General features: G+C 45.4%; 1 protein-coding gene across 1 annotated transcript in view; it reads right to left on the reverse strand.

The window, feature by feature from the left end:
* LOC145337709 (ubiquitin-associated and SH3 domain-containing protein A-like) overlaps nucleotides 1-21,728 on the reverse strand; it is a 169,569-nt gene that overhangs the window by 97,966 nt on the left and 49,875 nt on the right. Inside the window, exons 5-6 of the mRNA XM_080182540.1 lie at nucleotides 18,535-18,704; nucleotides 11,645-11,853 (exon numbers count right to left, since the gene is read on the reverse strand). Coding sequence (XP_080038666.1) covers nucleotides 11,645-11,853; nucleotides 18,535-18,704 — 379 coding nt within the window. The remainder of the gene's footprint in view (nucleotides 1-11,644; nucleotides 11,854-18,534; nucleotides 18,705-21,728) is intronic.

Here is a 21,728-nt window from a genome sequence, read left to right on the forward strand (position 1 = left end):
TGAATGGCGGGGCAGGCTGGAAGGGCTAGATGGCCTACTCCTGCTCCTATTTCTTATGTTCTTATGAAAGGATATTATTAAACTAGAAAGAGTGCAGAAAAGGTTTATGAGGTTGCTATTGGGATTTGATGGATTGAGTTATAAGGAGAGGATTATAGAAACCCTACAGTGCAGAAAGAGGCCATTCGGCTCATCGAGTCTGCACCAGCCACAAACCCACCCAGGCCCTACCCCCATATCCCTACATATTTACCCGCTAATCCATCTAACCTACACATCCCAGGACACTAAGGGGCAATTTTTTAAGCATGGCCAATCAACCTAACCCGCACATCTTTGGACTGTGGGAGGAAACTGGAGCACCCGGAGGAAACCCACCCAGACCTGAGGAGAATGTGCAAACTCCACACAGACAGTGACCCAAGCTGGGAATCAAACCCGGGTCCCTGGAGCTGTGAAACAGCAGTGCTAACGACTGTGCTACTGAGAGGCTGAATAGACTGGGACTTTTTTCTCTGGAGCGTAGGAGGCTGAGGGGTGACCTTATAGAGGTCTATAAAATAATGAGGGGCATAGACAAGGTAAATAGTCAATATCTTTTCCCAAATGTAGGGGAGTCTAAAACTAGAGGGCATAGGTTTAAGATGAGAGGGGAGAGATACAAAAGTGTCCAGAGGGGCAATTTTTCACACAGAGGATAGTGTGTCTGAAACAAGCTGCCAGAGGTAGTAGTAGAGGTGGGTATAATTTTATCTTTTAAAAAAGCATTTAGATGGTTACATGGCTACGATGGGTATAGAGGGATATGGGCCAAATGTGAGCAATTGGGATTAGTTACGTGTTTCAAAAAGAAAGGGCGGCGTGGACAGGTTGGACCGAAGGGCCTGTTTCCATGTTGTAGACCTCTATGACTCTATGACATTTCTTCACCAAAGGGTGGTGAGCCTGTGGAATTCATTACCACAGGAAGTAGTTGATGCCAAAACACTGAATGCATTCAAGAGGCAGCTGGATCCAGCACTTGGGGCGAATGGGATCAAAGGTTATGGGGTAAAGCAGGATTAGACTGTTGAGTTGGGTGATCAGCTATGATTGTAATGAATGGCAGAGCAGGCTTGAAGGGCCAAATGGCCTCCTCCTGCTCCTATCTTCTATATTTCTATGTTTGAATGTTGTTTTGTATGGGCGTGAGACTTCGACCTCATGGGAAGTAGAGACAAACTTGCTAAAGAAGTTTGAAATGTGGGTTTGGAGGAAAACAGAAACAATCTGCTGGAGAACAAAACTGTAAATACTGAAATGCTCTGGAAAGTGATTTAACAAAGAAATTTATTGAATGTATTGGGAAAAGCAGAGAAACTGGGTTGGTAACATTTTTAGCGGAAACGAACTTGTAAAGGAGATGATGGAGGAAAGATTTCAAGGAAAATAAGAAGATGGATGAGATTATCTATGCTGGATGGCTTTAAAATTGAAGGAAGTTACTGGCCAATGCAAGAATGGCACTGGGTAGAGAAATATGGAAATAACCCAAGGACCTGGCTTCAGTCAGGGCACACTTTCTCAAGAAGCTAATGAAATTTGGCATGTCAGCTATGACTCTCACCAACGTTTACAGATGCACCATAGAAAGCATTCTTTCTGGTTGTATCACATCTTGGTATAGCTCCTGCTCTATCCATAAGAACATAAGAAATAGGAGCAGGAGTAGGCCATCTAGCCCCTTGAGCCTGACCCGCCATTCAATAAGATCATGGCTGATCTGTCGTGGCTCAGTTCCACATTCCCGCTCTCTCCCCATAACCCTTAATCCCCTTGCCTATCAAAAACCTATCAACCCGCATCTTAAAAATATTGAGCGAGGCAGCCTCCACCACTTCAACGGGCAGAGAATTCCAGAGATTCACCACCCTTTGAGTGAAGAAGTTCCTCCTCAACTCCGTTCTAAACCGCCCCCCCTTTATCCTGAGGCTGTGCCCTCTCGTCCGACTGTCCTTTCTGAGCGGGAAGAGCCTCTCCACCTCTATCCTATCCATCCCATTCATCATCTTATACGTCTCAATGAGATCTCCCCTCATTCTTCTAAACTCTAACAAGTACAAGCCTAGTTTATTCAGCCTCTCCTCATAGTTCAACCCCCTCAACTCCGGAATCAGCCTAGTAAACCTCCTCTGCACTCCCTCCAAGGCCAAAATATCCTTGCGTAAGTGCGGCGACCAAAACTGCACACAGTACTCCAGCTGCGGCCTCACCAGTGCCCTGTACAGCTGCAGCAAGACCTCCCTACTTTTATACTCAATCCCCCTCGCTATGAAGGCCAGCATCCCATTCGCCTTCCTGACCACCTGCTGCACCTGCAGGCTGGGTTTTTGCGACTCATGCACAAGGACCCCGAGGTCCCTCTGCACCGTCGCATGCTGCAGTTTTTCGCCACGTAAGTAATAGTCCTTCCTACTGTTATTCCTACCAAAGTGGACAACCTCACATTTGCCAACATTAAATTCCATTTGCCAGTTCCTGGCCCATTCGCCCAGCCTATCTAGATCCTTCTGCAGACTCTCCACACCCTCTGCCCAATTTGCCGTTCCACCAATCTTGGTGTCATCAGCAAATTTTGACACCATACACTCGGTTCCCTCCTCCAGATCATCTATATAAATGGTGAATAGCTGAGGCCCCAGCACCGACCCCTGGGGCACTCCACTAGTCACCAACCGCCAATCCGAATAGCACCCATTGACCCCCACTCTCTGCCTCCTATTTGACAGCCAATCCTCTATCCACGCTAACACCCTACCCCGAACTCCATGCCCCCTGACCTTCTGCAATAACCTCTTGTGAGGCACCTTGTCAAATGCCTTCTGAAAATCAAGAAAGACCACATCCACCGGCTCTCCTCTATCCACCGCCCTAGACACATCCTCATAGAACTCCAATAAGTTCATCAGCCACGACTTCCTCTTAACGAAACCGTGCTGCGTCTGCTCTACCAAACAATTCTCCTCAAGTTGCCTCGCTATTTTCTCCTTGATGACGGATTCTAACATTTTTCCTACAACAGACGTTAAACTAACCGGCCTATACTTCCCCGCCTTTTGCCTGGCACCCTTCTTAAACAACGGCGTAACATTAGCCGTTTTCCAATCTTCTGGCACTTCCCCGGAATCCAGTGACGTTTGGAAAATAATCACCACGGCATCCACTATCACCTCCGCCATTTCCTTCAGAACCCTTGGATGCATTCCATCCGGTCCTGGGGACTTGTCCACAATCAGTCCCTCCAGTCTGTCGAGCACCGCCTCTCTAGTAACAATAATGTCATTCAGGCCCTCCAGTCCTACCACCTTTTCATCGCTAACACCCAGCAAATTACTCACGTCTTCCTCTGTGAAGACCGAAACAAAAAAGTTATTCAGGGCCTCAGCCATTTCCCCATCCCCTACCACTAAGTCCCCCCTCTCATCCTCTAAGGGTCCAACGTTCACCCTAGCCAGCCTCTTCCTTTTTATGTATTTATAAAAACTCTTGCTATCCTTTTTTATATTAAGCGCTAGCCCAGCTTCATAGTTTCTCCTACCCTTCTTTATCAATTTCTTTGTCATTCTTTGTTGACATTTAAACCTCTCCCAATCCTCATCTCGCCCACTACTCTTAGCTACTCTAAACGCATCCGCTTTTAATTTAACACTTTCCTTCACCTCCTTCGTTATCCACGGCTGATTACCTCTCCTCCTCTGATTCTTTTTAACCATCTGAATAAATTTCTGCTGAGCACCAAGGAAGATCTCCTTAAAGATCCTCCACTGTTCCTCAGCAGACCTACCTTCCAACGCACTCCCCCAATCAACATTCGCCAATTCCTCTCCCAAGACTACAAAAAACTACAAAGGGTCGTGAATAAAGCCCAGTCCATCACACAAACCAGCCTCCCATCCATTGACTCTGTCTGCACTTCCCGCTGCCTCGAAAAAGCAGTCAGCATAATCAAAGACCCCACACACCCCGGACATTCTCTCTCCAAACAAGAAATAGATACAAAAATCTGAGGTCATGTACCATTCAACTCAAGAACAGCTTCTTCCCTGCTGTCATCAGACTGTTGAATCTATCTCGTATTAGGTTGATTTTTCTCTACATCCTAGCGTTGACTGTAAGGCTACGTTTTGCCCTCCTTTCCTTCTGTATGTATGGTATTTTTGGTATGGTAAAGCATGCGAGAAACAATACTTTTCACCATTTACCAATACATGCGACAATAAAAAATTGAATCAAATCAAGCATGTTGATTTGCCTTTCCCAAGTGCATTCCGTATGATCTCGGAGGGCACGGTGGTGCAGTGATTAGCAGTGCTGCCTCGCTTTGTTCCTAATTTGTATGTATGTTCATATTTAACATGGAATTTTTTCCAACTGAAATTCCTTCTAGTAAAAGCTTTTTATCTCTAAAGTCAAGCTACCACCTAATGCAATTTTTATTAATTCAAGAAATTTACAATTAAAGCTTTATCACCAGTTCTTTGGCTGAACAACTGAATACATACTTTCGTTCAATAAAAGCAAAATGTTGCAGATGCTGGAATCTGAAACAAAAAAATGCTGGAAAATCTCAGCAGGTCTGATAGCATCTGTCAAGAGAGAATAGAGTCAATGTTTTGAGTCTGGATGACCGTTCATCAGAACAAGTTCTGTCTTCACAAAGGAGGACACAAACAGCATACCAGAACTGTTGGGCAACATAGTTTTAGGGTGAGGGGGGTATTGAAGGAGATCAGTATTAGCAGAGAAATGATGTTGGGGAAATTGATGGGAAATTGAAGGCCGATAAATCCACAGGGCCTGATAATCTACATCCCAGAGTACTTAAGGGTGATATGGCACCACAGTGGTTCGCACTGCTGTCTCACAGCATCAGGTTCAATTCACTGGATCACTGTCTGTTTGGAGTCTGCATGTCTCCCGTGTCTGCGTACATTTCCTCCGGGTGCTCCAGTTTCCTCCCACAGTCCAAAGATATGCTGATTAAGTCCATGCTAAATTCTCCCTCAGTGGACCCGAACAGGCACTGGAGTGTGATGACTAGGCGATTTTCACAGTACCTTTAGTGTTAATGTAAGCCCACTTGTGTTAATGCAGTGTTAATGTAAGCCTACTTGTGACTAACAAACAAATAAACTTTAATAAATAAATAAACTTTAAAGGAAGTGACCTGAGAAATAGTGGATGCATTGGTGGTCATCTTCTAAGATTCTACAGATTCTGGCTGACAGATTGGAGGGTAATGAATGTAACCCCACTATTTAAAAAGAAAAGTAGAGAGAACACAGGGATTTATAAACCAGCAATCCTGGCCTCAGCAGTGGGGAAGATACTAGAATCCATCATCAAGGATTTTATTGGAAAACAGTGGCAGGGTCGGATAGAGTCAGCATGGATTTATGACAGGAAATCATGCTTGACAAATCTATTGGAATTCTTTGAGGATGTAACTAATAGAATTGATGAGGGGGAGCCAAAGGATGTGGTTTATTTGGACATTCAGAAAGCTTTTGACAAAGTCCCATTTAAGAGATTAGTGTGTAAAAGCACATGGGATTAAGGACAGTGTATTGAGATGGATAGAAAACCGGTTGGCAGACAAAGTCGTTCAGATGGGCAGAGCAGTGGCATATGGTATTTAACCCTGATAAGTGCATAGTGGTGCACTTTGAAAGAAATAGATAGTTTGGCCTTGTATCCACTGGAGGGTCTGATTGAGATATATAAAATGCTAAAGGGGATTGATAAACAGGTGCTTCAGACTGTGGCACAGTCTGGAACAAGAGGTCATAGATATACAGAGGAGTTAGGTTCAAAACTGAGATGAGGCATCTGAATGGGTACATGAATAGGGAGGGAATAGAGTGATAGAGACTGAGTAAAGACAGAAGGTTTCTTTTTAATTTAGGTAGGGCAGCAGCTTGGAGAGCTGAACAGTCTGTTCCTGTGCTGTACCTTTCTCTGTTCTTTCAGACAAATATTTTGATTGGATTTGATTTGATTTATTATTGTCACATGTATTAGCATACAGTGAAAAGTATTGTTTCTTGCTCACTATACGGACAAAGCATACCATTCATAGAGAAGGAAACAAGAGAGTGCAAAATGTTGTGTTACAGTCATAGATAAGATGTAGAGAAAGATCAACTTAATGCAAGGTAGGTCCATTTAAAAGTCTGACAGCAGCAGGAAAGAAGCTGTTCTTGAGTCGACTGGTATGTGACCTCACTTTTGTATCATTTTCCCAAAGGAAGAAGGTGGAAGAGAGAATGTCCATGGTGTGTGGGGTCCTTAATTATGCTGGCTGTTTTGCCGAGGCAGCTGGAAGTGTCAACAGAATCAATGGATGGGAGGCTGGTTTGTGTGATAGATTGGGCTACGTTCACAACCTTTTGTAGTTCCTTGCGGCCTTGGGCAGAGCAGGAGCCATACCAAGTTGTGATACAACCAGAAAGCATGCTTTCTATGGTACATCTGTAAAAGTCGGTGAGAGTCGTAGCTGGCATGCCAAATTTCCTTAGTCTTCTGAGAACGTAGAGGTGTTGGTGGACTTTCTTAATTATAATGTCGGCATGGAGGGACTAGGACAGGTCGTTGGTGATCTGGACACCTAAAAACATGAAGCTCTCGATCCTTTCGACTTCGTCCCCATTGATGTGGACAGGGGCATGTTCTCCTTTGTCTTCCTGAAGTCGAAGACAATCTTCTTTGTTTTGTTGACATTGAGGGAGAGATTATTGTTGCGCACCAGTTCACAGATTCTCTATTTCATTCCTGTACTCTATCTCATCATTATTTGAGATCCGACCCACTATGGTGGTGTCATCAGCAAACTTGAAAATTGAATTGGAGGGGAATTTGGCCGCACAGTCATGGGTCTATAAGGAGTATAGTAGAGGGTTGAGAACACAGCCTTTTGGGGCACCGGTGTTGAGGATGATCATGGAGGTGGTGTTGTTGCCTATCCTTACTGATTGTGGTCTGTGAGTTGGGAAGTTCGGGATCCAGTCAGAGGGAAGTGCTGAGACCCAGGCCAAAGAGTTTGGAGATGAGTTTCATGGGAGTAATAGTATTGAAGGCTGAGTTGTAGTCAATAAATAGGAGTCTGACAGAGGTGTCCTTGTTATCTAGGTGTTCCAGGGTTGAGCACAGGGCCAGAGAAATGGCGTCTGCTGTGGACCTGTTGCGGCAGTAGGCAAATTGTAGTGGATCCAGGTAGTCCGAGAGGCTGGAATTGATTCGTGCCATGACTAACCTTTTGAAGTACTTCATAATGATGGATGTCAGAGCCACGGGCTGATAGTCATTAAGGCATGCTGCTTGGTTTTCCTTAGGCACTGAGATGACAGCCATCTTCTTGAAGTAAATAGGCACCTCAGATTGTTGTAAAGGGAGGTTGAAAATGTCTGTGTATCTCCAGCAGCTGATCCACACAGGATCTGAGTGCACGTCAGGGTACCCCATCCGGGCCAGTTGCTTTCTGTGGGTTGACCTTCAAGAAAGCTGCTCTGACATCTGCAATAGTGACCCCAAATATAGGTCCATCCTAGGGCTTCTGGGGTGGAGGGCATGTTCTCACTGATCTCTTGCTCAAAATGGGCGTAGAATACTAAGAATAAATGGGTCTTTTTCCAAATGGTAGGCAGTGACTAGTGGGGTATCACAGGATCAGTGCTGGGACCCCAGCTGTTCATATTAATGATTTGGAAGAGGGAACTAAATGTATTATCTTCAGATTTGCAGATGATACAAAGTTAGGTGGGAGGGTGAGCTGTGAGGAGAATGTGGCGATGCTTCAGCATGAATTGGACAGGCTGAGTGAGTGGGCAAATGATTGGCAGATGCAGTATAATAAGGATAAATGTGAGGTTATCCACTTTGCTAGCAATAAAGGAAGACAGATTATTATCTGAATGGACATAAATTAGGAGAGGGGAGTGTGCAGTGGGATCTGGGTGTCCTTGTGCACCAGTCACTGAAGGTAAGCATGCAGGTGCAGCAGGCAGTAAAGAAGGCAAATGGTATGATGCCCTTAATAGTGAAGGATTCGATAGCAGAAGTAGGGATGTTTTGCTGAAATTACACAGGGCCTTGATGAGACGACATCCAGAATGTTGTGTGCAATTTTGGTCTCCTTATCTGACGGAGGATGTTGTTACACTAGAGGAAGTGCAGACTCCCATAGGGTGGTGAATGTTTGGAATTCACTACCACAGAATGTAGTTGAGGCCAAAACATCGTCTGATTTCAGGAAGAAATTAGATAAAGCTCTTGGGGCTAAAGGGATCAATGGATATGGGGGGAAGGGGGATGAGGATATTGAATTTGATGATCGTCCATGATCAAAATGAATGGCGGAGTAGGCTTAAAGAGCTGAATGGCCTCCTCCTGCTTCTAGTTTCTATGGGGAGAAATTTCTTCACCCAGCGTGTGGTCAGCCTATGGAACTCGCTTCTACAGAAAGTAGTTGAGACAAAATATTGCATGTTTTTAAGAAAGAGTTAGATATAGCACTTGAGGCAAAAGGGATACTGTTGCAGCTATATAAAATCTTGGTTAGGCCACATTTGGAGTATTGCTTGCAGGTCTGGTCACCACACTATCAGAAGGACTTTTAAGCTTTGGAGAGATGTCTCTTCATGAGACACAGGTGAGGTCCCAGAGGATTGGAGGATAGCAAATGTGGTACCGTTATTTAAGAAGGGTAGCAAGGTTAACCCGGGTAATTATAGGCCGGTGAGCTTGACGTCTGTGGTAGGGAAATTTTTGGAGAGGATTCTTAGAGGTAGAATATATGGCCATTTAGAACGGAATAATCTCATTAGTGACAGTCAGCATGGTTTTGTAAGAGGGAGGTCATGCCTCACAAATTTGGTGGAGTTTTTTGAGGAGGTGACAAAAACGGCTGATGAGGGTAGAGCCATGGATATCATCTATATGGATTTTAGTAAAGCGTTTGACAAGGTCCCTCATGGCAGGTGGTGAAAAAGGTTAAATCTCATGGGATAAAAAGTGAGCTAGCTAAATGGGTAGAGAACTGGCTTGGCCACAGGAGACAGAGGGTAGCAGTGGAAGGATCTTTTTCCGGTTGGAGGTCTGTGACCAGTGGTGTTCCGCACGGCTCTGTACTGGGACCTCTGCTGTTTGTGATATATATAAATGATTTGGAAGAAGATGTAGCTGGTGTGATCAGTAAGTTTGTGGATGACACAAAGATGGCTGGACTTGCAGATAGTGATGAACATTGTCAGAGAATACAGCAGGATATAGATAGGTTGGAAAACTGGGCAGAGAAACGGCAGATGGAATTTAATCCAGATAAATGAGAAATAGGTAGGACTAATGTAGTGGGGAGCTATACAATAAATGGCAGAACCATCAAAAGTATATATGCACAGAGGGACCTGAGTGTGCAAGTCCACAGACCCTTGAAGGTGGCAGTACAGGTGGAGAAGGTGGTGAAGAAGGCATATGGCATGCTTGCCTTTATAGGACGGGGTATTGAGTATAAAAATTGGCATCTGATGTTACAGTCGTATAGAACGTTGGTTAGGCCACATTTGGAGTACTGCGTCCAGTTCTGGTCGCCACACTACCAGAAGGACGTGGAGTCTTTGGAGAGAGTGCAGAGGAGGTTTACCAGGATGTTGCCTGGTATGGTGGGTCTTAGCTGTGAGGAGAGATTGGGTAAACTGGAGTTGTTCTCCCTGGAAAGACGGAGAATGAGGGGAGACCTAATAGAGGTGTATAAAATTATGAGGGGTATAGATGGGGAAGCTTTTTCCCAGGTCGGAGGTGACAAACACGAGGGGTCACAGGTTCAAGGTAAGGAGGGGGGGGGGGTTGAGGTGTAACTCAGATATCAGATGGATGTATTTTACACAGAGGATGGTGGGGACCTGGAATGCACTGCCAAGCAGGGTGGTGGAGGCGGACAAGCTGGGACCATTTAAGACTTATCTGGATAGTCACATGAGCAGCCTGGGAATAGAGGGATACAAAAGAATGGTCTAGTTGGACCAATGAGTGGCGCAGGCTTGGAGGGCCGAAGGTTTCCTGTGCTGTATTGTTCTTTGTTCTTTGTAGAGTGTACATAAGAACATAACATAAGAACATAAGAAATAGGAGCAGGAGTAGGCCATCTAGCCCTTCGAGCCTGCCCCGCCATTCAATAAGATCATGGCTGATCTGTCGTGGCTCAGTTCCACCTTCCCGCCCTCTCCCCATAACCCTTAATCCCCTCTCTTATCAAAAACCCATCAACCCGTAAAGAAGGTTCACCAGGATGTTGCCTGGTCTCGAGGGTGTTGGCTATGAGGAGAGGTTGAATAAACTAGGATTGTTTTCACTGGAAAGATGGAGGCTGAGGGGAGACCTGATAAAGGTCCACAAAATTAAGATAGACATAGTCAGGGTGGATAGTCAGAGGTTTTTTCCCAGAGTGGAAGTATCAATTACAAGGAGACACAGGTTCAAGGTGAGAGGGGGAAAGTTTAATGGGGAGAGTGGTGGGTGCCTGGAATGTGCTACCAGAGTAGGTGGTGGAAGCAGTCACATTACCAATATTTAAGAGACATCTGATGGGTAAATGAATACGGAGGGAATAGAGGGATATGGATTGAGTAAGGGCAGAAGGTTTTTTTTAGTTAAGGCACATTGGTACAGAAGGTAAAGTTACATGAAATCAGAGGTGAGCTGGCAAGATGGATACAGAACTAGCTCTGTCACAGAAGACAGAAGGTAGTAGTGGAAGGGTGTGCTTCTGAATGGAGGACTGTGACAAGTGGTGTTATTCAGGGATCAGTGCTGGGATCTTTGCTGTTTGTAATATATATAAATGATTTGGAGGAAAATGTAACAGTTTGATTAGTAAGTTTACGGATGACACAAAGCATACAGCGTGCTTGCCTTCATCAGCCAGGGCATTAAATTTAAAAATGGGCAGTCATGTTGCAGTTTTATAGAACTTTGTTTGGCCGCACTTGGAATATAGTGTTCAGTTCTGGTTGCCACACCACCAGAAGGATGTGGAGGCTCTGGAGAGGGTACAGAAAAGATTTACCAGGATGTTGCCTGGTATGGATGGCATTGGCTATGAGGAGCGGTTGGAGAAACTTGATTTGTTCTCACAGAAACGAATGAGATTGAGGGGCGACCTGATAGAAATCCACAAGATTATGAGGAGCATGGACAGAGTGGATAATCAGATGGTTTTTCCCACAGTGGAAGAGTCAATTACTAGGGGGCATAGGTTTAAGTACGAGGGACAAGGTTTAAAGGAGATGTACAAGGCAGATTTTTTACACAGAGAGTAGTGGGCGCCTGGAACTCGCTGCCAGAGGAGGTAGTGGAAGCACTGACTTTTAAAGGGCGTCTTGACAAATACATGAATAAGATAGGAACAGAGGCATATAGTCCCTGGAAGGGTAGGGGGTTTTAGTTCAGTCGGGCAGCATGGTTGGTGCAGGCTTGGAGGGCCAAAGGGCCTGTTCCTGTGCTGTAATTTTCTTTGTTCTTTGTTCTAGTTTAGTTAGGGTGTTGTGATTGGCACAGGCTTGAAGGGCCAAATGGCATCCTACTGCTCCTATTTTGTATGTTCTGTGTTTACCTGTGCCTGACCCAGGTATCTGACTCGTATGCTCTTTCTGTATAGTTTTCAGGCAGAAGTCCTGTAGAACCAGTCCGATGTGAAATTCCATGGACCCAGCCTTCACTCAGGCCCAGCTGGTCTGTGGGGTCCAGAAAGATGTAATCGTTGGAATCAAGCTTCAGTTCGTCCTCATTCTGAGGAATGTAGGGATAACGAGCACGCAAAATCTAGGAAATAATGTTTACATTCAGTGAGTATATTTCTCTGGTTTATTATGCTTATATCTTTACAAATAGCTTCTAAAGCATTAACTATAGCAAAGCAAATTCGACCTGGTGTGACTAGAAAGACGAATGGAATATTGGAATTTACCTCAATAGGTCTGAAACATGAAATAAGGCTGCAGTTATCTAACATTCTGCTGAGACACCAATTGAAGAAACTGTAGTTAATTCTGGACACTGGTGTGGCACAGTGGTTAGCACTGCTTGCCTCACAGCATCAGGGACCCGGGTTCAATTCCGGCCTCAGGCACTGTCTGTACGGAGTCTGCATGTTCTCCCCATGTCTGTGTGGGTTTCCTCCGAATGCTCTGGTTTCCTCTTACAGTCCAAAGGTGTGCGGGTTAGGTAGATTGGCCGTGCTAAATTGATCCTAGTGTCAAATGGATTACCAGGGTAGATGTGTGGAGTTACAGGAATAGGACCTGGGTCGGATTGGGGGAGGGACGGGTGTGGCAGGGTAAGATGCTCTATCGGAGAGTTGGGCCAGACTTGATGGGCCTCCTTTTGTGCTATCAGGATTCTATGGTTCATTCCTGACTAGTGCAACATAAAACGGGGAAGGTGGCCAAACCATGACTTACAAGCGGTATTAGAGATAACCTTAGGTCCGTCATGTGAATGTACCTTTAAGAAAGTTTTTTAAAAATCATGCAGCTTTCACTTTTTGTGATGTCATTGGGGGTGGAGCTAAGATGTGGCAGTCAAGTGATAGGTTTTCTTCTTTGGGCTTTCAGTTTTATAGAACATAGAACATTACAGCACAGTACAGGTCCTTCGGCCCTCGATGTTGCGCCGACCAGTGGAACCAATCTAATGACCCTCTAACCTAAACTATTCCAATGTTATCCATATGCCTATCCACTGACCATTTGAACGCCCTTAAAGTTGGCGAGTCCACAACTGCTGCAGGCAGGGCATTCCACGCCCTTACTACTCTCTGAGTAAAGAATCTACCTCTGACATCCGTCCTATAATTACCACCCCTTAATTTATAGCTATGTCCCCTTGTGTTAGCCATCACCATCCAAGGTAAAAGGCTCTCACTGTCCACCCTATCCAATCCTTTGATCATCTTGTATGCCTCAATTAGGTCACCTCTTAACCTTCTTCTCTCTAATGAAAATAACCTCAAGTCCCTCAGCCTTTCCTCATAAGACCTTCCCACCATACCAGGCAACATCCTGGTAAACCTCCTCTGCACCCTTTCCAATGCCTCCACATCTTTCTTATAATGCGGCGATCAGAACTGTACGCAATACTCCAAGTGCGGCCGCACCAGAGTTTTGTACAGTTGCAATATGACCTCACGGCTCCGAAATTCAATCCCTCTACTAATAAAAGCTAACACACCGTACGCCTTCTTAACAACCTTATCAACCTGGGTGCCAACTTTCAGGGGTCTATGCACATGTACCCCAAGATCTCTCTGCTCGTCGACACTACCAAGAGTCCTTCCATTAGCCCTATATTCTGTACTCCTGTTACTCTTACCAAAGTGAATCACCTCACACTTTTCCGTATTAAACTCCATCTGCCACCTCTCGGCCCAGCTCTGCAGCTTATCTATGTCCCTCTGCAAACTGTAACATCCATCCTCACTGTCTACAACTCCCCCGACTTTGGTGTCGTCAGCAAATTTACTAATCTATCCTTCCACACCCTCATCTAGGTCATTTATAAAAATGACAAACAGCAGTGGCCCTGAAACAGATCCTTGAGGTACACCACTTGTAACTGAACTCCAGGTTAAGTATTTCCCATCAACCACCACCCTCTGTCTTCTATCAGCTAGCCAATTCCTGATCCAAACTGCTAAATCACCCTCAATCCCATGCATCTGCATTTTCTGCAGTAGCCAACCACGGGGAACCTTATCAAACGCTTTGCTAAAATCCATATACACCATGTCAACTGCCTTACCCTTATCCACTTCTTTGGTCACCTTTTCAAAAAACTCGATATGGTTAGTGAGGCACGACCTACCCTTCACAAAACCGTGTTGACTATCCCTAATCAATTTATTTCTCTCTAGATGATTATCAATCCTATCCCTTATAATTCTTTCCAAAACTTTGCCGAAAACAGAAGTAAAGCTCACTGGTCTATAATTCCCAGGATGGTCTCTACTCCCCTTCTTGAACAAAGGGACAACATTTGCTATCCTCTAGTCTTCTGGCACTATACCTGAAGCCAATGACGACATCAAGATCAAAGCCTCCCAGTGAATCCTAGGGTAAATCCCATCCGGCCCAGGGGACTTATCTATTTTCATACTCTCAAGAATTGCCAACACCTCCTCCTTACGTACCTCAATCCTGTCTAGTCTACTACCTGGTATCGCAGTATTCTCCTCAACTACATTGACTTTTTCGTATGTGAATACTGATGAAAAATACTCATTCAGTGCCTCTCCTATCTCTTCAGGCTCCATGCACAACTTCCCACTGCTGTCTCTGGCTGGCCCAAATCTTGCCCTAACCAATCTTTTATTCTTGACATACCTGTAGAAAGCTTTAGGATTTTCCTTGATCCTATCCACCAAAGACTTCTCATGTCCTCTTCTAGCTCTTCTTAACTCTCTCTTTAGCTCCTTCCTAGCTAATTTATAACTCTTCAGTGCCCTAACTGAGCCTTCATGTCTCATCTTTACATAAGCCTTCTTCTTCCTCTTCACCAGAGATTCAACTTCTTTAGTGCACCACGGTTCCCTCGCTCGACCACTTCCTCCCTACCTGACAGGTACATATTTATCAAGGACTCGCAGTAGCTGCTCCTTGAATAAGCTCCACATTTCAGATGTTCCCAGCCCCTGCAATTTCCTACTCCACCCTATGTATCTTAAATCTCGCCTAATAGCATCATAATTACCTTTCCCGCAGCTATAACATCTGCCCTTCGGCATATGCCTATCCCTTTCCATCACTAAGGTAAACATAACCGAATTGTGGTCACTATCACCAAAGTGTTCACCTACCTCCAAGTCTAACACTTGGTCTGGTTCATTACCCAGTACCAAATCCAATGTAGCCTCACTTCTTGTTGGCCTATCTACATATTGTGTCATGTAACCTTCCTGCACACATTGGACAAAAACTGAACCCTCTAACGTGCTTGAACTATAGCTTTTCCAATCGATATTTTGTTTCAGGGAGTGTGTTTGAAGCAGTTTAGCAGCAATCTCTCTCTCTCACTGTTTCTTTCTCTTTGTGTGCTTCTGAAACTATTTTCATTTAGCTGAAGGAGGGGCTTATTGCCATCCTGCCTTAAAGAAGCTGCGTTTTGGGAAATAGATTCGACTGTAAGCTCTCATGCTCATCCTGGCCAAATTCAGTGTTAAATATTACAGGTCAGGTGAGCTTCATAGAACATCTTGAAGTATCCAACCTGACTTGTAACAGGTCCAAGAATGTGGCAGACAAATTAACCATATAAAAACTGTAGAACCAAGGACTGGGATCAGTTTAGAATTCAGCAAACATGGGCCAAGGGATTGATTAAGAAGGGAAGTATAGAGCAAGACAGTAAGATTGTGGGGAACATAAAAACCTGACTCCCAGGTATGTAAGCAGAAAAAAATTGTTGGAGACAGTCAGAAAGAGGGGACTGTATAGTGGGGAACAAAAACTGGCTAACCAATTAAACACATACTTTGGTTCAACTACATTCACAAAAGAGGACATAATTAAGATACCAGAAATGTTGGGGAACTGAAGGAGTTCAAGGCTGATAAATCTCCAGGGCCCGATAACTTCGATACTTGTTTTTTTATTAGTAGGTTAGATTAACGCTGCAATGAAGTTGCGGTGAAAATCCTCTAGTCGCCACACTCTGGCGCCTGTTCAGGTACACTGAGGGAGAATTTAGGATGGCCAATGCACATAAGAACATAAAAAATAGGAGCAGGAGTAGGCCATCTAGCCCCTCGAGCCATTCAATAAGATCATGGCTGATCTATCGTGGCTCAGTTCCACATTCCCGCCCTCTCCCCATGACCCTTAATCCCCTTGCCTATCAAAAACCTATCAACCCGCGTCTTAAAAATATTGAGCGAGGCAGCCTCCACCACTTCAACGGGCAGAGAATTCCAGAGATTCACCACCCTTTGAGTGAAGAAGTTCCTCCTCAACTCCGTTCTAAACCGCCCCCCCTTAATCCTGAGGCTGTGCCCTCTAGTCCTACTGTCCTTTCTGAGCGGGAAGAGCCTCTCCACCTCTAACCAGCACGTCTTTCAAACTGTGTGAGGAAACTGGAGCACCCGGAAGAAACTCACGCACACACAGGGAGAACATGTAGACTCCATAGACAGTGACCCAAGCTGGGAATTGAACCCGGGTACCTGGTGCTGTGGCAGATGAGGACTTTAGCAAGGCCATTGACAAGGTACTGCATGGTAGGTTGTTGCATAAGGTTAAATCTCACAGGATTCAGGGTAAGATAGCCAAATGGATACAAAATGTGCTTGATGGCAGAAGAGAGAGGGTGGTTGTAGAGGATTGTTCTTCAAACTGGAGGCCTGTGACCAGCAGTGTGCCTCAGGGATCGGTGCTGGGCCCACTGTTATTTGTCATTAATGATTTGGATGAGAATTTACTTTGAAAATCCCCTAATCGCCTAATCGGATACACCGAGGCAGAATTTAGCATGGCCAATGCACCTTCACCACTCTGTCTACCTGTGATTCCACTTTCAAGGAGCTATGAACATGTACCCCTAGATCTCTTTGTTCTGTAACTCTCCCCAACACCCTACTGAGTAAGTCCTGCCCTGGTTCAATCTACCAAAATGCATCACTTCACATTTATCTAAATTAAACTCCACCTGCCATTCGTTAGCCTACTGGCCCAATTGATCAAGATCCCATTGCAATCTGAGATAATCTTCTTCACTGTCCACTATTGCAATGTTAATGTAAGCCAACTTCTGACACTAATAAATAAATAAACTTAAAAGGTGGACAGGGTGGTGAAGGAGGCATTCAACATGCTTGGTTTCGTTGGTCAGAACATTGAATACAGGAGTTGGGACATCGTGTTGAAGTTGTGCAAGACATTGGTAAGGACACACTTGGAATACTGTGTACAGTTCTGGTCACTGTATTACAGAAAGAATATTATTAAACTAGAAAGAGTGCAGAAAAGAATTACTAGGATGCTACCGGGACTTGACGGATTGAGTTATAAGGAGAGGCTGGATAGACTGGGACTTCTTTCCCTGGAGCATAGAAGGGTTAGGGTAATCTTATGGAGGCCTACAAAATAATGAGGACCATAGGTGACATAGATAGTCAACTTCTTTTCCCAAAGCTAGGGGAGTCTAAAATTAGAGGGCATAGGTTTAAGGTGAGAGGGGAGAGATACAAAAAAGTCCAGAGGGGAGATTTTTTTCACTCAGAGGGTGGTGAGTGCCTGGAACAAGCTGCCAGAGGAGCTTAATTTTGTCTTTTAGAAAACATTTAGACAATTACATGGGTAAGATGGGTATAGAGGGATATGGGCCAAACACGGGAAATTGAGACTAGCTTAGTTGTAAAAACTGGGCGGCATGGACAAGTTGGGCCAAAGGGCCTGTTTCTATGCTGTAAACCTCTATGACGCTAAACAACAGCTACAAGACAATTTAAATTACTAACAAATAAAAATGGATCCTGCCACGATCATGATGAGTGCTCTTACGGACAGAGGGATTTTGTGCCCATGTTTGCCACAAGTGCAAATGCGACATGGGCGCAAAATCCTGCTAGTGTCAGGAAACAAGATTCTCACCAGTAAGATTTCATTTCCTGAATTTGCCCACCCTTCACTGGTTATTTGGCATGCTCAAACAGGATGGGAATCTTTCTCATTTCCATCCGTTTTAATGAAGGGCTTTCCAGCGATATGGTCCTCCCCCATATCTCACTGATGTGATTTCCAATAGGTATATAAAAAAGGGAACCAATCGAGAGGGTCCCACCGGGATGCTAAGGTAAGTCTAGTTCCCAGGGGAGAGGGATATGCCCAGGCAGTGTGTTGGCACTGCCCCGGTGCTGCCCCTGCACAGGTTGGCACTGCACACTGGCAGTGTTAGGGTGGCAGAACCAGGAGTGGGTCCTCTCAGGAGCCCCATTCAGGATGACATTCTCCTTATATGCTGAGGCATGGTTTGGGGGAGTTTGTGCTTGCGAGCGGGTGTGCGTCTATGGTTGTAGTGGTGTGGCAGGGAGAGAGCCCCCAGCATGTTCTTGGTTGGGGGTGGAGTGGGGCGGGGGTCGCCCTGATGCTTATGTGGGAGGTATTTATTTTCAGTGCAGATTGGGCACTCTTTAAGTGTCCTTGATGTCTGTGGAGATTGTCTTGCTTGCTCGATCAGACTCCACAGACAGGTTTTTCTGCACAGAGAGCCAGAAAATCCATCTGAAAATTAGCATCTGGAAAGATCCAGACCAGTTTTCAGTCAGAGCCTGACACTAAGAAAGTTTGGCAAAATTCCAATTTGTGAGCTTTGCCTGTCCCAGAAGAGAAGATGGGAGAATCCTACGTTTCACGCAAGATCTGCACAATTATGATATGCAGTTACACCTTTATTGTTTCTTCCCCTTTCTCCACCGCAAATACTCTAATTCATAAAAACACATAGCCAGTTTACCTGATAATGTACAAATCGCATGTCTCTGGAATAAAGAGCTGCTGTCCATTGACAACTAACTCCCAATTCAATAGCTCGAGCAAGTTCTTCCAACTTCCACTGCTGTTGTATCTGAAACTTGTGAGAGAGTGTAAGGTGCAGTTGCTTGTTGTAAAGTTCAATATGACAATCTGTTTGGAAATAAACCATAATTAGGTAGAAATCAGACAAATACTGGGAAGCATCCCTGCAATGGGAAAGGTCACCAGATATAGAACATAGAACACTACAGCACAAACAGGCCCTTCGGCCCACAAGTTGCGCCGATCACATCTATACCTACCAAGCCATAGAACTATCTGTAACTCCCAATGCCATTAGATCCCATATACTCATCCAGAAGTCTTTTAAAAGACCCTAGCGAGTTCGCCTCTACCACCACCGACAGCAGCCGATTCCGCTCACTCACCACCCTCTGAGTGAAAAACCTACCCCTAACATCTCCTCTGTACTTGCTTCCCAGCACCTTAAACCTGTGTCCTCTCATAGCGACCATTTCAGCCCTGGGAAATAGCCTCCGAAAATCCACCCTATCTATTCCTCTCAACATTTTATAAACCTTTTATAATTTTATAAACATATCTTGAATGTTCAGGAAAAGGGCAATAACTACAATGAATAGTTAATGACATAATCATCCCAAAACTCCCCCCACAGTCTCAGAGGCCATGAATTCCTCCCCCCTGCCTTCCCACCACCTCACTCGGCCCGAGAGCCTCTGGAGCTCGCAACTCCCCCCTTAGTCTCTGATGCTTGTGATGTCAGCGATGGTCTCTAGTGTATCTCAATGCTTCCACACAATGAGCAGGAGAAAAGTCAGTAACTCGTCACACATGATGCCCGTTATATATATGACCAGCATGTGTTTTAAGGGGCTGGTGTGTACTCATAGAAGAACATAGAAAAACTAAAAAAAGACCCTATCAAATTTGCCACCACCACCACTGACGGCAGCCGATTCCACTCACCCACCACCCTCTGAGTGAAAAAAGTACCCCTGACATCTTGACAAAACTTACAGGGAGATAGATACTCCTAAAAGTGATAAGTGGATGACTGCTAGAAGGGGTAAGAAGCAGTCAGAGCAGTGATCTCCCGTGGCTGTTCCTCTCCAAAATAAGTACTCTGTTTTGGATGCTGTTGGGGAGGAAGACTCAACCGGGGTAAGCCATGGAGTACAGGTCTCGGGAGTAGAGCCTGTCCTTGATGCTCAGGTGGGAAGGGGGAAGAAAAGAACTGGATTAGTGATTGGGGATTCCATAGTTAAGGGGACAGATAGGAGAGTCTAAGGGAACGAGCGAGACTCGCGGTTGGTATGTTGCCTCCCAGGTGCCAGGGTCCGTGATGTCTCTGATCGAGCGTTCGAGATCCTGAAGGGGGAGGGGAACCAGCCCCAAGTCGTGGTTCACGTAGGTACCCATGACATAGGTAGGAAAAGGGATGGGGATGTAAGTCAGAAATTCAGGGAGTTAGGGTGGAAGCTTAGGGCTAAAACAAACAGAGTTGTTATCTCTGGTTTGTTACCTGTGCCACGGGATAGCACAAAGAAGAATAGAGAGAGAGAACATTTGAACTCATGGCTAAAGGGATGGTGCAGGAGGGAGGTTTCAGATACTTGGACAATTGGGGCTCATTCTGGGGAAGGTGGGACCTCTACGAAAGGGATGGTCTGCACCTGAACCAGAGGGGTGCCAACATCTTGGGGGCAAAATTTGCCAGTGCTATTCAGGGGGGTTTAAACTGATTCAGAGGGGGGATGGGAACCTGAATTGTAGCTCCACTGTACAGGAGAATGAGAATAGGGAGGTCATGGATAAGGTTTCTAGGTCGCAGCAGAGTATTGGCAGGCAGGAGAGTGGGTTGAAGTGTGTATACTTTAACGCGAGGAGCATACGCAATAAGATGGATGAACTTGCAGCCTGGATTGATGCCTGGGACTTTGATGTTGTGCCATTTCAGAGACATGGATAGAGCAGGGACAGGAATGGTTGTTGCAGGTTCCGGGGTTCAGATGTTTTCAGTCAGAGCAGAGAAGGTGGTAGAAGAGGGGGAGGCATGGCATTGTTAGTCAAGTGAGGCATTGTTAGTCAAATTGAGCCGAGGGCTCAATTTCTGCCCCACCACCAAAATGGACCCCATCAGTCTCGCAGCGGACACAGAGGAATTCATCAGGCGAATGAGGCTGCGGGAGTTTTTCCACAAACCCCAAGAGGCCAGCAACGAACACAATGAGACAGTCGATGAACCAGAACAGCCGACAGAGAGATCCGCAGTGCAACAGCCTAAGAGGAAGGAATCCAATTGGACTCCTCCGGAAGGCCGCTGCCCTCGACTGGACTTGTATGCCCAAACCATCAGGAGGTGCGTTAACACCAGATTCATCAGCCGCACTCACAAGACAGCCCCGAACATCACCCAAGCACAACGCAACGCCATCCACGCTCTCAAGACAAACCGCAACATTGTCATCAAACCAGCAGACAAAGGAGGGGCCATCGTCATACTGAACAGAACGGATTACTGTAAAGAAGTGTACCGACAACTAAACAATGAGGAACACTACAGACAATTACCCACAGATCCGACCAAAGAACACACTCGTCAACTCAACAATCTGATCAAGACCTTTGATCCGGACCTTCAGAGCACCCTCCGTGCTCTCATTCCACGTACTCCCCGCATTGGAGATCTCTACTGCCTCCCAAAGATACACAAGGCAAACACACCTGGCCGTCCCATTGTATCGGGCAATGGGACTCTGTGTGAGAACCTCTCCGGCTACGTCGAGGGCATCCTGAAACCCATTGTACAAAGAACCCCCAGCTTTTGTCGCGACACTACGGACTTCCTACTGAAACTCAGCACACACGGAGCAGTTGAACCAGGGACACTCCTCGTCACAATGGATGTCTCAGCGCTCTACACCAACATCCCCCACAACGATGGCATTGCTGCGACTGCCTCAGTACCCAATGCTGACAACTGCCAGTTTCCAGATGCAATTTTACAACTCATCCGCTTTATCCTGGACCACAATGTCTTCACCTTCAACAACCAGTTTTTCATCCAGACACATGGAACAGCCATGGGGACCAAATTTGCACCTCAATATGCCAACATCTTCATGCACAGGTTCGAACAAGACTTCTTCACTG

The sequence above is a fragment of the Carcharhinus amblyrhynchos genome, unplaced genomic scaffold (assembly GCF_965287045.1).
Source record: "Carcharhinus amblyrhynchos unplaced genomic scaffold, sCarAmb.v2.hapA scaffold_65, whole genome shotgun sequence".
Taxonomy (NCBI): Eukaryota; Metazoa; Chordata; class Chondrichthyes; order Carcharhiniformes; family Carcharhinidae; genus Carcharhinus; species Carcharhinus amblyrhynchos.